Source organism: Pseudophryne corroboree, chromosome 6 (genome assembly GCF_028390025.1).
Source record: "Pseudophryne corroboree isolate aPseCor3 chromosome 6, aPseCor3.hap2, whole genome shotgun sequence".
Taxonomy (NCBI): Eukaryota; Metazoa; Chordata; class Amphibia; order Anura; family Myobatrachidae; genus Pseudophryne; species Pseudophryne corroboree.
In genome coordinates, this window is record NC_086449.1 from 112,584,064 (window position 1) to 112,599,649 (window position 15,586).

Genomic DNA, 15,586 nt, shown 5'->3' on the forward strand with positions numbered 1-15,586 from the left:
ATTTCCTCCAGATACAGTGATAATGTTTCGCCGTCACCTCCTTCCAAGCCGTTATCAGCGTAGGGATGACTTCTTCCGGAATACCATTCCCAGCTAGGATTCGGTGTTCAACCGCCATGCCGTCAAACGTAACCGCTGTAAGTCTTGGAACACGCAGGGCCCCTGCTGTAACAGGTGCTCCCTGAGAGGAAGAGGCCACAGATCTTGTGAACATTTCCTGAAGATCTGAGTACCAGGCCTTTTGAGGCCAATCTAGAACAATGAGTATTGTCTGCACTCTTTTTTGTCTTATGATTCTCAATATTTTTGAGATGAGAGGAAGAGGAGGGAACACATAGACCGACTGAAACACCCATGGTGTCACCAGGGCGTTCACCGCTACTGCCTGAGGGTCCCTTGACCTGGCACAATACCTCCGAAGCGTCTTGTTGAGGCGTGATGCCATCATGTCTATTTGAGGAATTCCCCAAAGACTTGTTACCTCTGCAAAAACATCTTGATGAAGTCCCCACTCTGCTGGATGGAGATCGTGCCTGCTGAGGAAGTCTGCTTCCCAGTTGTCCACTCCCGGAATGAAGATTGCTGACAGAGCGCTTATGTGATTTTCCGCCCAGCAAAGAATACTGGTGGCTTCCGCCATTGGCACTCTGCTCCTTGTCCCGCCTTGGCGGTTTACATGAGCCACGGCTGTGACGTCGTCTGATTGAATCAGAACAGGTAGGTCGCGAAGAAGATTCTCCACTTGTCGTAGGCCGTTGTATATGGCCCTTAATTCCAGTATGTTGATGTGTAGACAAGCCTCCTGGCTTGACCATAGTCCCTGAAAATTTCTTCCTTGTGTGACTGCTCCCCATCCTCGAAGGCTCACGTCCGTGGTCACAGAACCCAGTCCTGAATGCCGAACCTGCGATCCTCTAGAAGGTGAGCACTCTGCAGCCACCACAGGAGAGACACCCTGGCCCTGGGGGACAGGCTTATTTTCTGATGTATTTGTAGATGGGACCCGGACCACTTGTCCAGAAGGTTCCACTGAAATGTCCTCGCATGAAACCTGCCGCATGGGATGGCCTCGTAGGCTGCCACCATTTTCCCCAGAACTCTAGTGCATTGATGAACAGACACTCTTTTTGGTTTTAGCAGGTCTCTGACCATGTTCTGGAGGTCCTGGGCTTTTTCCATCGGGAGAAAAACCCTCTTCTGTTCTGTGTCCAGAATCATGCCTAGGAATGATAGTCGAGTTCTTGGAACCAATTGTGACTTTGGCAGATTTAGAATCCAACCGTGCTGTTGTAGCACTCTCAGGGAGAGCGACACGCTTTTCAGCAATTGATCTCTCGATCTCGCTTTTATCAGGAGATCGTCCAAGTACGGGATAATTGTGACTCCCTGCCTGCGCAGGAGCACCATCATCTCCGCCATCACCTTGGTGAAAATCCTTGGGGCCGTGGAAAGCCCAAACGGCAACGTCTGAAACTGGTAATGACAGTCCTGTACAGCGAATCTCAGATACTCCTGATGAGGAGGATATATTGGAACATGAAGGTATGCATCCTTTATGTCTAGTGACACAATAAAATCCCCCCCCCCTTCCAGACTGGAGATCACTGCCCGGAGCGATTCCGTCTTGAATTTGAACTTTTTCAAGTACCGGTTTAGGGATTTTAGATTTAAAATGGGCCTGACCGAGCCATCTGGCTTCGGGACCACGAACAGCGTTGAATAGTACTCTTTCCCCTGTTGGACTAGGGGAACCTTGATAATCACGTGCTGTTAACACATCTTTTGAATTGCAGCTAACACTACTGCCCTCTCTGGGGGGAGAAGCTGGCAAGGCCGACTTGAAAAATCGGCGAGGGGGCACCTCTTCGAATTCCAGTTTGTAGCCTTGGGATACAATTTCCATCGCCCAAGGATCCACGTCTGACAGAACCCAGACCTGGCTGAAGAGTTGAAGACGTGCCCCCACCGGTGCGGACTCCCTCAGTGGAGCCCCAGCGTCATGCGGTGGATTTAGTAGAAGCCGGGGAGGACTTCTGTTCCTGGGAACTAGCCGAAGGAGGCGTTCTTTTCCCTCTAACCTTACCTCTGGCGAGGAAGGATGAGCCCCGACCTCTTCTGAACTTATGCGACCGAAAGGACTGCATCTGATATTGTGGAGTTTTCTTTTGCTGTGGGGGAACAAAAGGCAAAAAAGTAGATTTACCCGCGGTAGCTGTGGAAACCAAGTCCGCGAGACCTTCCCCAAATAAAACTTCACCCTTGTAGGTAAAACCTCCATATGCTTCTTTGAGTCGGCATCACCCGTCCATTGGCGGGTCCACAGGGCTCGCCTAGCAGAAATCGCCATGGCGTTGACTCTTAAACCTAGCAGCCCAACGTCTCTTTGAGCGTCTCTCATATATAAGACTACGTCTTTAATGTGACCTAAGGTCAATAAAATGGTATCCCTATCTAGGGTATCAAAGTCAGCTGACAAGGTATCTGTCCAAGCTGCAACCGCGCTACATACCCATGCCGATGCTATTGCCGGTCTGAGTAAAGCACCCAAATGCGTATAAAATAGATTTTAAGGTGGTTTCCTGTCTGCGATCAGCAGGATCCTTGAGGGCTGCCGCGTCTGGAGACGGTAGCGCCACCTTCTTGGACAAGCGCGTTAAAGCCTTGTCCACCCTGGGCGAGGATTCCCACCGTACTCTGTCCTGTGCAGGGAAAGGATACGCCATAAAAATCCTCTTGGGAATCTGCAGTTTTTTGTCTGGAGTTTCCCAAAATTTTTCAAATAACTCGTTCAGCTCATGAGATGAGGGAAAGGTTATCTCAGGTTTCTTTTCCTTATACATGCGCACCCTCGTGTCAGGGATAGAGGGGTCATCTGTGATATGCAAAACATCTTTTATTGCAATAATCATATAATGAATACTTTTGGCCACCCTTGGGTGTAACCTTGCATCATCGTAGTCGACACTGGAGTCAGAATCCGTGTCGGTATCAGTGTCTGCTATTTGGGATAGAGAACGTTTTTGAGACCCTGAAGGGCCTTGTGACAGTCAAAGCCATGGATTGACTCCCTGCTTTTTCCCTGGACTCTGCTTTGTCCAACCTCTTATGTAATAAGGTCACATTTGCATTCAAAACATTCTACGTCACACCAATCAGGTGTCGGCGTTGCCGACGGAGACACCACAATCATCTGCTACACCTCCTCCTTAGATAAGCCTTCCGCTTCAGACATGTCGACACACTGGTACCGACACCCCCACACACACAGGGATATATTTATATGGAGACAGTTCCCCAATAAGGCCCTTTGGAGACAGAGTATGCCAGCACACACCCAGCGCCAACTGACACTGGAAACAAATTCCCAGATAATATAGCGCTTTTATATATAATTATCTGTATAATACACTCACTGCTGCCTTACAAATTCCCCCCCCCCCTCCCTCTTTTCTGACCTGTGTCGCCGTGTTCAGCAGGGGAGTCCGGGGAGCCAGCTTCTCTGCAGTGCTCTGTGGAGAAAATGGCGCTGTTAGTGCTGTGGAATCAAGCTCCGCCCCCTCCAGCAGCAGGCTTCGGTCCCGCTCAATTTTGTAATACTGGCGGGGAATTTTTATATCTACTGCCTCCGCAGCCTATATATATGTATTTGCCAGTCCTAGAGGTTTATATTGCTGCCCAGGGCGGCCCCCCTGCGCCCATCAGTGCCTGCAGTGTGTGTTGTGTGGGAGCAATGGCGCACAGCGTTACCGCTGCGCGCTTACCTCAGGGAAGATCTGAAGTCTTCTGCCGCCTTTGAAGTCTTCTTTCGTCTTATACTCACCCGGCTTCTGTCTTCCGGCTCTGGGACGAACGGCAAGGGGAGACCTGCGTTCCAACTCCCTCTGGAGCTAATGGCGTCCAGTAGCCTAAGAAGCAGAGCCTATCAGTTAAGTAGGTCTGCTTCTCTCTCCTCAGTCCCACGATGCAGGGAGCCTGTTGCCAGCAGTGCTCCCTGAAAATAAAAAACCTAACAAAATTCTTTTTTCAGAGAAACTCAGGAGAGCTCCCTGTAATGCACCCAGTCTCCTCTGGGCACAGGAACTGAGGTCCGGAGGAGGGGCATAGAGGGAGGGGCATAGAGGGAGGATCCAGTGCACACCCATTCTAAAGTTCTTTATAGTGCCCATGTCTCCTGCGGAACCCGTCTATACCCATGTCTCCTGCGGAACCAGTCTATACCCATTATCCTTACGGAGTCCCCAGCATCCTCTAGGACGTAAGAGAAAATAGGACTTTAATTACCTACAGGTAAATACTTTTCTCGTAGTCCATAAGGGATATTGGGCACCAGCCTCTGTGCGGTGACTTTTCTGCAGGTTCTCTTTTCTGTGGTTACCAGTCAGCTGTTGCTGTAGTTGTTACCAACTGTTGCTGGTCCTTATACCAGCACACCACGAACATATATCAATCTCACCACTCTTTGTTCTTATATTTCCTTCTCATATATGTCCTTTCTCCTTCGGGCACATTTTTACCTATAACGGTTTGTGGGAGGGGGCATAGAGGGGAGGAGTCAGCACACCCAGTGAAGAAAATTGAAAGTGCACTGGCTCCTTTGGACCCCATCTATACTCATCGCACTAAGGGGGTCATTCCGAGTTGATCGTAGCTGTGGTAAATTTAGCACAGCTACGATCATTCACACTGACATGCGGGGGGAACGCCCAGCACAGGGCTAGTATGCCCCGCATGTCAGTGCCAGCCCCCTCCGCAGAAATGCAGGCATCGCACACCAGCGATGCCTTTGCACTTCAAGAGTAGCTCCCGGCCAGCGCAGCTTTAGCGTGCTGTCTAGGAGCTACTCATTGCTTCACGGCTCGCAGCCGCTGCATGTGAAGTCACGCAGCCGCTGCGGCCCGCCACCAGTTCGGTCCGGTCACGCCTGCGCTGGCCGGACCACTCCCACAAAACGGCGGCCAAACGCCACCGTTCCGCCCAACGATCGCCTCTGCCTATCAATCAGGCAGAGGCGATCGTAGCCCTGCTACGGCTTTCTGGCATGCACCGGCGCAGTAGGAACCCGTTCGCTCGGCTGCGACAAAAAGCAGCAAGCAAACGGGTCAGAATGACCCCCTAAGTCTCCCCCAATATCCCTTATGGACTACAAGAAAAGGATTTACCGGTAGGTAATTAAAATACCATTTTTGTGCAGGTACAGATGTGTCCTCATACATCTTGCCTCAGTACGCCATGTAGCAGGAGATGTCTGGCACGAGTAAGCTGTCTGTTGCCATGCTACTTCACTTTGGGCGTTTTTTGCTCCCGAAAATGCAGTCACTATGCGAATAGGACTCGCAAGCAGACTCTGCTGATTAAGAATTCTATACGGCATGCCTATATGCTGTAGGAAAACACTGTAGTGTACCATTTCATATACAGATACTGCTGCGGTCACATAGAGGCATGCCACATATTTTAATCAGCAAAAGCTGTTTGGGCGCTCTAGTCACATCTTTTTGCGAATATGATGTATTTGAAGGGAAAAAGTCACAGGAAAAAATGCATGGCGTGACTAGAAGGGCTGGTTACTGTGCTGGGAGGCTAAGTGTAAATGGAGATATATGTATACCAGGATCAATTTAAGCATAAACTGTTGGATTTTATAATATTGTTTTAGCACCAGTATGTGTCCATGGAAAGAAGAACGATGCCTGGGGCTGCACTGCTGACACAACAGGCAGTAACCAAAGTGCAGCTTAAACTATTAGCTACTGAAGTATATCAGAGACTGTCCTGGGAGGAACAAAGGCAAAAGTGACTGAACACAAGTGCAGAGAGTGTGCCTGCCCTGGATGAATATAGTGACCAAATCCACTAACTTAGATTTACCCAACAACTGATTGACGTTATGGGCTACAAGATCATAGGGGTAATATGAATTATCATAATTTAAGCATGGTAGTATTCACTGAAGCCTTAAAACACTTTAAAAAGCAGATTACATAGAGGAATTAAACGGAGCAATGAGAAACGTTTGTTTTCCATTTTCTAATTATTTTATGCTGAACCCCCCTCCGTACATTGCATTGTAGGCATCTGGTTAGTGCATGCTGGTGATCTGTGCACTGCAGATGGTAAACCCCCCCCCTTTGTAAAGACATTTCACACACCAGCTTGCCTCACACATTGACATGCTTTCTTGTGCTAGCAGACCCCCTGAGCTCTAACACTCTGCAACTTAATAGTATCTCCCATTCACCTTCTGCTAATCAGGAAACAGGCCAGCTTGTAAAGGACCAAGAAATGACAGGCCAGGCACAGCATGCCACTCAGTGCTTACAGCAATAACTACAATATATGTAGAATCTGGCAAAGTAATATGCATAGAAAGACACCTGCAGAGAGCACGCCCATTGTCGCCCTCTGCCACGTTTTGTAATACACACCCCTAATTCTTGTCCTGGGACACCAAAGCTTAGTCTTCTGACAGCAGCACCTTCACTATTAGGGGCAGGTAGGAGCCTTACACCTGGGGCCCTCCAGCAGCTCCTACTAGCGGCTCCCATGCTAATGGAGACGAGTCATCAACAGCAGCATTAGGGAGGTGTTAGGGTACTGCTAGCACACACATTTTATAGCATGAACTCTGACACTTCAACACCCTCCTCAACTGTTATAAATAAATTCCTATAACAAAATGTATGATTATATACATTTTTAAACCAGATTTTCATTAGTAACCCCCATAATGCACTTAAGTCATGGCAATATTGGAACTACAGATGTGTCCTTACATCCTTGCTGCAGTCAGGCTAAACAGACCGTAAAGTAGCGCCATGCCATTCTTGTTTTTTTTTGTGTTTTTTCCATGAAACACTAACGTAGCGTTTCGGATGCAGATAGAGCCGCTATTATACACAGAATATATGCATGCTGCATATCATATACAGCAGCAGTTGCTTGTGCATCCTACATTACTTTGCGTATAAGACATTTTTGTGAATATATAAAAAATAAGACACACTTGGCGCTACCAAGTCACGCGGCACTTGCACAATGTGTAACACGACTTGTAGCGCATGGAGCAAAGATGTAAAAGGACACATCTGTATGAATACAAAATGTAATAAGACACTGAAGCATCTTAAATGCTACTGTGCCTTTATAATAATAATAAAAAATATCAACAGCCATAACCTCCTTAGACAATTCACAGATCTCCGCTACAAAACAAAAAACAAGTCATTTAATCCTTCCTGTACACAGCAAGCTGCACATTGTTCCCCACATCCCCATATGCCAACATCCCAGCCACATTTATAGAGCCATATCGCTAGGGAAGGGTTACCTTAGAGGAAAAGTACCCAAAAGCCCTCCAATGTCAACAGATTTCAGCAATAGCTTCCTAAACAAACAGCACCCTGTTATTCTTAATCCATGCGGGTCCACTACAAGTCGTACAAACAGAAGCCATTGTTTCCCATCTGGCACTCACAAGACTAAACTCAGCAACCTATGTACCTGGCTGTATCTGTGCTAGAACCAGCAACCCTGGTATAAGTTACCCACAGGGTAATAGGGGTTGTTGCATCAAGCAGTGGGGGGGGAGGGGGAGATTTGAAGTTACCCATAGCAACCAATGAGCTTTGAGGTAACATTTATCAAGTACATTCTATGGGCGGTATTCAGTTCATTTCACCCCCTTCCACGCTCGTTCTGTTTCTGATGACGGGTGTGGTAAAATAATTTCAGCTTGCTAGCACTGGGGTAGCGAGAAACAGCTAAACCAGATTACCGTGGGCGCTATAACGGGGATCAATTTAGAAAGTGATATACCATTTGAATAACGCCCTATAAATGATAGGTAGAAATTACTTGATTGTTATGAGCAAATTCTCCACTGCTTCATCAAATAACCCCAAAGAACACGGACTTAAATTTCTCCAGCCTCAGAATCCTCAATAAGGCTTTAAACCATAATTTTATTTGTAAGACAAGGCAGCTTATAGTAGAAACAGGCAAGGGGGAATGTAAGAGCCTGTGATAAGCAGGAAGTGTGAGGAACTTTGTGCAAGTTATCCGTGTTTTTTAAAGCTGTAATGATTTATACTGCAAAACCTGCCTGATTTAGCAGTGTAAATGACTTGCTTTAAAAAAAAAAAAAAAAAGAAATTAAAAACACAGAAAATTTGCAAAAAGTCTTCCTTCTCGCAGGCTATTACAAGACCCCCTCCTCCCCCAAACACACACAATCTTGAGGAAGGTTATTTTGCTGCAATCAAACAAGTGAAGGACTTTTATTTTGTTCAGATTAGTCCATATCATCCTTAGCCTATATATTTGTTCTAGAAAACAATGGAAATGGTCTACCACAGAACAAAGACAGCTTGTGACAAATAGTGTTTTCAGCAGCAATATTAGACAGACCGCTTTCCCTATAGATCTAGATCTCTATGCCCTGGAGGATGATCAAGTTACCCATGATGAGGGTAATGTCTGGCTGAAGGCAACCAGGGAAAGCTGTAACACAAGAATGACATGTTATATTTTTTCGTTCCTGGTTGAAGAGTGTCCTATAACAGCTTCCGTAGTGAAGGAAGATCAGGGTATCTTCCACAGCTATTTCCACAAATATACATACCATACAGGAAATCTATATACATACCACACATAGAATCTATGTGCCAAAGCATGGAAGTGGAAAGATATTTAACATTACAAATGGTATTATCAATAACCAGTTACACAAATAGATACAATTACAGCATAATTCCAAAGCGCTGATACAGGGAACATACGAGAACATTGGTACACCCTGCTCAAGTGCTTTTATTTATGGAAATTCCTACTCACAAATATATAAAATAAGAAAATACACATGGCTTTAAGATGTGCCACAGTAACAAAATGAGAATGCTGGAGGCAGGAACATCAAACAAATCTGCCTTAAAATTGTGGTATAAAGAACCCGAGTGCTGTACGAGCTGAGGTGGTTTCCTATGGTCTGTGAATGGACAGTCCCGGTGGAGTGCGAGGTACGCTCTTGAGGTGGTGGCTTTGGCCACAATGAGCTTGGAGCAGGAGTTGGTAAGTGCTTATTCTATTCCTCTACATGAGGAGAGAGCACCAGAAGTAGACTGCACTTTGAGGAGTTCCTCCCCGTGTATCATGACAATCAGAAGGTATATCCAACTCCTGGGAATAGTCCTTTGTGTGCAGAAAGTTTTGGCTCTAATCACAACGCAAACAATACAGCTTTCATTGGACACCACCAATTTCTCACTTATTCATTGCAGGAGACAAAGACGTGCTAGTGTGTAATAATAATAATAAAAAAAGTTCCTGTTGCAGGAATGCTGCACTAGAATTTAGAGATGGCAGTGTCTCACAGAAGGAGAGGAAATACAGCTGTGCCCACAGAAATTAATATCTACTATAACAAAGGACTGCAGTCAGAACAAACTAAACTGGAAGATCTCCTTTAGCGTTTCATGATGGGCAGGTGTATGGAGCTACGATCTCTGCCAGCGTCAATCAGCTGAACAGTGAGAGGGGTGATCCCTGTAGAATCACATGCCCCATTTATCAAAAATCCAAGTGCTATTAATCCTGGACATCTTCTGGCAGAACCATATTAGCCACCTAACAGAAGGCAGTATCAGACCATCAATAAGGAAATATAGAGAAAGGAATTCTAGCCAAAGCTACACTTGACTAGGCAAATCTTCCTCAAATTTACTTTAGTAGCAGATTATTATTACCTTCAAGATAGAGACTCTGGAGCCTGAGGACATCATGCAAAATAGAAAGGTTGGCAGTGGCCAAACAGATCATACTCTGATTCGGAAGTTGCCGCTGCTATTTAGTTCTTTTTAACTTTTTTTTTTTTTTAAGGGGGAAAGGGCATGGTTAAATAGTTGACTGTAAGCAGATTTCCTTGGTAGGCTTGCACGCCCCAGCATTACAGTACTTATATGCAGTCCATTGAGTTCTCTGGGATTGTGTTAAGTGCACCAGTGAGGCCCTTAGTGGGGGCACAAGACGGGGGTAGCATAGCATGGGAGGCAGGGTCCACATTTTCAATATCTTCCATCTTTGATTCACTAGCACTATCCCAATTGATATGAAAGCGTGTCACACGTGGATTTGATGCCAGGATGTTCCTTTGAAGCTGAAAGACAGGATGGAAAAAAAAAAATCAGATGCTGGGCACTGAATGTGCTTCTTTATCAACACATGTATAGCAGGTGATCCAGGCAGAATGTCGACACCAGAATGTCTAAAGTTGTAAATGTCGACATGGACATAAGGCAGACAATCACAAATAGAAATTTTTGGGCTAGGCTAATGCTTAAACTGGCAACGTATGCTGATATTATGCTTCTCAACTCTAAAGTCCAGATCGACATTCAAAACCCATCTGAATGTCAACTTTCATACCACAGCAGTAAAGCAGCCGTGTGACCCCACAACTACATATTTCAGTTATGACCGCATTGGTTTTTACGCTTTCACGGTTTTAAAGGATACGTCCATTGCATGCAAATGGTTTCCATAAAAATACTGGGTCAAGATAAACACATTGTCCAATATAACATGGCAGCTTACATTGAGGCACAGCAATAGCTGGTCTGACCAAGATTTAAATTGGTCACATGCTTTGCTAGACAGCCATAGGATTGTACTCCATCCACTGTAAATTCTATGTGCCGTCTCTTCAGCTGTTGACTGAAGGCAACATGTTAACCGCACAAGAGGACTATACGGTATGTTGTCTTTGTATGTACGTACTTTATGGGATATGTAGATCAGTGTCCCAATCATTGTAGTGATACCATGGCACCAGCTCATTTTGGATTGATACAAAGCCATAACATAGCTTACTAATATTCAGAGCAATGAGCACAAATGTGTTTCTAGTGTCACAGGAACTTTTATTGAGCAAATATCAGCCTTTTATCCTTACATATGGAATCACCTACATCCAAGATGCACACATAATAAAACAAGTCAAACCACATGATCTATAAGCAATGGATCTCTTCGGGAGAGAGCAGAATCAGTCTCCACTCCCATGGGATCAGTTCTAGTCTAATTGGATAAAGATAATGTGATGGGTGTGAATAATTATCGCATAGCATTTTCATACCAAGGAGCTTAATTTAGCCCAGTCTTTTACACTTTCTTACAGATCAAACCAGCCGGCTACAGATCTCCCCATCCCGGCCCTAATTTTAACATCTTTGCACAACTCCATTAATCCAAAATAAGTGTGTGTGTGTGTGTGTTAAACCTTTTTGTTGACCAATATAAGAAACCTCTCAGATTGCAAAGGACAATATCCTTTTCTCAAGGTACACAAGATGGAACATACCCATCACTCTACTCTTTCTAACACTGAAATGTTTTACAAAGCATGGACATTTTGCCCAATAATGTGTTCTACAGAACGCTGTGGCCTGGTGATCCGATATTAATGCGTTTTTGAGAGGTTGCCGGGCAAAGTGGGAACGTGATCCCATTTTTCTGCCGATGTTTTTTTTTTTTTTAAAGTAAACAACCACAACAGCTGCAAACAGGAACATGTGTTAAAATTAAAGTAACAAGTAGGACCGGTTCAAGTACCTGACTGAAGTCTGGCTTCAACGGTGGATTCTCTCTCAGCTCAGGGTCAGAGTACTCATTATTGACATAATAGCCGACTCTGATGAACTCCTGTCCTCTGTATGTGCATGTGATTAGGACGACCGTAACCCCCACAGCATCAGACTCTGGGATAAGGCTTGAATTTGGAGCATCTGCCTGCAAATTTTAAAGCATAATACAATTTTTCTGAAGCCATTACATTAGGTGGCTTTTATCCAGCCACAAAGATCTGTACAGCATTTAACAGCAAACATCAATACAAGTCATTTCCATTCTCCACTTATACATTGAAATGGTCTGTTAGGTAACACTAAAACACAAATACCTTTCAAATATCTATATATCTGTATCTCACACTTGAAACTAATCAGATTTGCAAAGCATGATGGGAGTAAGTTCCTAAAACCTGATGCCAGAGAATAGCATGTTACACAAAGCAACTAAATTTTCCAGTATGATTAAAAACTTGAGAGATGATCCAAATGATTGGTATGGGTAACATACTACATTAGCCATTATAGTCTCTAAAACCGGCTTGGTGTTGCACTAATATCTGCCTTGCAGTCAAATGCATGGGCTCTGCGTAGTCAGATGGTATGGCCCAATGGGGGAGGGGGGGGGGGGGGGGGGGGGGGGGGGTTGTAAGCAATTAAGTGCAATAATGAATAGCGCTGAGAATGAGTGCCCAAAGCTATTTAGCCGCATCACATCTGGAATCGTTGTTGGTAGATGCAAGTAACCACGTCTAAAGAATGCTTTTAGTTGCAGTAAACAGCATTCTCAGACTTGCTAGGCGCGATACGGATGGTAAGCTTGCAACTCACAGTGAGGCACTCGTTTTGCTGTATTTCTAAACCTCAAGTCAGGAGTTCACAGCACGGGTAAATGAATACCTCCAGCCACTCATTCCCATCACTATTCAATAGAGTGTTTAATTGAATACCCCCCACTACTCTCTAGATGTGGGATTTTATTTTTAAAATACATATAATATAAATAAGAATTTACTTACCGATAATTCTATTTCTCATAGTCCGTAGTGGATGCTGGGGACTCCGTAAGGACCATGGGGAATAGCGGCTCCGCAGGAGACTGGGCACATCTAAAGAAAGCTTTAGGACTATCTGGTGTGCACTGGCTCCTCCCCCTTTGACCCTCCTCCAAGCCTCAGTTAGGATACTGTGCCCGGACGAGCATACACAATAAGGAAGGATTTTGAATCCCGGTAAGACTCATACCAGCCACACCAATCACACCGTATAACCTGTGATCTGAACCCAGTTAACAGCATGATAACAGAGGAGCCTCTGAAAGATGGCTCACAACAATAATAACCCGATTTTTGTAACAATAACTATGTACAAGTATTGCAGACAATCCGCACTTGGGATGGGCGCCCAGCATCCACTACGGACTATGAGAAATAGAATTATCGGTAAGTAAATTCTTATTTTCTCTAACGTCCTAAGTGGATGCTGGGGACTCCGTAAGGACCATGGGGATTATACCAAAGCTCCCAAACGGGCGGGAGAGTGCGGATGACTCTGCAGCACCAAATGAGAGAACTCCAGGTCCTCCTCAGCCAGGGTATCAAATTTGTAGAATTTTGCAAACGTGTTTGCCCCTGACCAAGTAGCAGCTCGGCAAAGTTGTAAAGCCGAGACCCCTCGGGCAGCCGCCCAAGATGAGCCCACCTTCCTTGTGGAATGGGCTTTTACAGATTTAGGCTGCGGTAGTCCCACCGCAGAATGCGCCAGCTGAATAGTGCTACAAATCCAGCGCGCGATAGTCTGCTTAGAAGCAGGAGCACCCAGTTTGTTGGGTGCATACAGGATAAACAGCGAGTCAGTTTTCCTGACTCCAGCCGTCCTGGAAACAAATTTTCAGGGCCCTGACTACGTCCAGTAACTTGGAGGCCTCCAAGTCCCTAGTAGCCGCAGGCACCACCAATAGGTTGGTTCAGGTGAGACGCTGAAACCACCTTGGGGAGAAACTGAGGATGAGTCCTCAATTCCGCCCTGTCCGAATGGAAAATCAGATAAGGGCTTTTTCAGGATAAAGCCGCCAATTCTGACACGCGCCTGGCCCAGGCCAGGGCCAACAGCATGACCACTTTCCATGTGAGATATTTTAACTCCACAGATTTAAGTGGTTCAAACCAATGTGACTTTTGGAACCCAAAACTACATTGAGATCCCAAAGTGCCACTGGAGGCACAAAAGGAGGCTGTATATGCAGTACCCCTTTTACAAACGTCTGAACTTCAGGGACTGAAGCTAGTTCTTTTTGGAAGAAAATTGACAGGGCCGAAATTTGAACCTTAATGGACCCCAATTTCAGGCCCATAGACACTCCTGTTTGCAGGAAATGTAGGAATCGACCCAGTTGAATTTCCTCCGTCGGGCCTTACTGGCCTCGCACCACGCAACATATTTTCGCCAATTGCGGTGATAATGTTTTTGCGGTTACATCCTTCCTGGCTTTGATCAGGATAGGGATGACTTCATCCGGAATGCCTTTTTTCCTTCAGGATCCGGCGTTCAACCGCCATGCCGTCAAACGCAGCCGCGGTAAGTCTTGGAACAGACAGGGTCCTTGCTGGAGCAGGTCCCTTCTTAGAGGTAGAGGCCACGGATCCTCCGTGAGCATCTCTTGAAGTTCCGGTTACCAAGTCCTTCTTGGCCAATCCGGAACCACGAATATAGTGCTTACTCCTCTCCATCTTATCAATCTCAGTACCTTGGGTATGAGAGGCAGAGGAGGGAACACATACCCTGACTGGTACACCCACGGTGTTACCAGAGCGTCTACAGCTTATTGCCTGAGGGTCCCTGGACCTGGCGCAATACCTGTCGAGTTTTTAATCATGTGGAAGACTTCTGGGTGAAGTCCCCACTCTCCCGGGTGGAGGTCGTGCTGAGGAAGTCTGCTTCCCAGTTGTCCACTCCCGGAATGAATACTGCTGACAGTGCTATCACATGATTTTCCGCCCAGCTTCTGCCATTGCCCTCCTGCTTCTTGTGCCACCCTGTCTGTTTACGTGGGTGACTGCCGTGATGTTGTCCGACTGGATCAACACCGGCTGACCTTGAAGCAGAGGTCTTGCTAAGCTTAGAGCATTGTAAATGTCCCTTAGCTTCAGGATATTTATGTGAAGTGATGTCTCCAGGCTGGCATCCGTGGTCACCAGGACCCAGTCCTGAATGCCGAATCTGCGGCCCTCTAGAAGATGAGCACTCTGCAACCACCACAGGAGGGACACCCTTGTCCTTGGTGACAGGGTTATCCGCTGATGCATCTGAAGATGCGATCCGGACCATTTGTCCAGCAGGTCCCACTGGAAAGTTCTTGCGTGGAATCTGCCGAATGGGATTGCTTCGTAGGAAGCCACCATTTTACCCAGAACCCTTGTGCATTGATGCACTGAGACTTGGCTCGGTTTTAGGAGGTTCCTGACTAGCTCGGATAACTCCCTGGCTTTCTCCTCCGGGAGAAACACCTTTTTCTGGACTGTGTCCAGGATCATCCCTAGGAACAGAAGACACGTCGTCGGAACCAGGTGCGATTTTGGAATATTGAGAATCCAATCGTGCTGCCGCAACACTACCTGAGATAGTGCTACACCGACCTCCAACTGTTCCCTGGATCTTATCCTTATCAGGGAATTGTCCAAGGAAGGGATAACTAAAATTCACTTCCTTCGAAGGAATATCATCATTTCGGCCATTACCTTGGTAAAGACCCGGGGTGCCGTGTACCATCCATACGGCAGCGTCTGAACCGATAGTGACAGTTCTGTACCATAAACCTGAGGTACCCTTGGTGAGAAGGGTAAATTTTAACATGAAGGTAAGCATCCTTGATGTCCCGAGACATCATGTAGTCCCCTTCTTCCAGGTTCGCAATCACTGCTCTGAGTGACTCAATCTTGAATTTGAACCTCTGTACTTAAGTGTTCAAA

General features: G+C 46.0%; 1 protein-coding gene across 2 annotated transcripts in view; it reads right to left on the reverse strand.

The window, feature by feature from the left end:
• Positions 1 to 8,243: 8,243 nt before the first annotated feature.
• Positions 8,244 to 15,586, reverse strand: part of LOC134936592 (histone chaperone asf1b) — a 45,077-nt gene continuing 37,734 nt past the window's right edge. For both annotated transcript variants that reach the window (XM_063931698.1, XM_063931697.1), the window contains exons 4-5: positions 11,605 to 11,781; positions 8,244 to 10,150 (exon numbers count right to left, since the gene is read on the reverse strand). In XM_063931698.1, the coding sequence (XP_063787768.1) occupies positions 9,950 to 10,150; positions 11,605 to 11,781 (378 nt within the window). In that variant the 3' untranslated portion in view covers positions 8,244 to 9,949. The remainder of the gene's footprint in view (positions 10,151 to 11,604; positions 11,782 to 15,586) is intronic.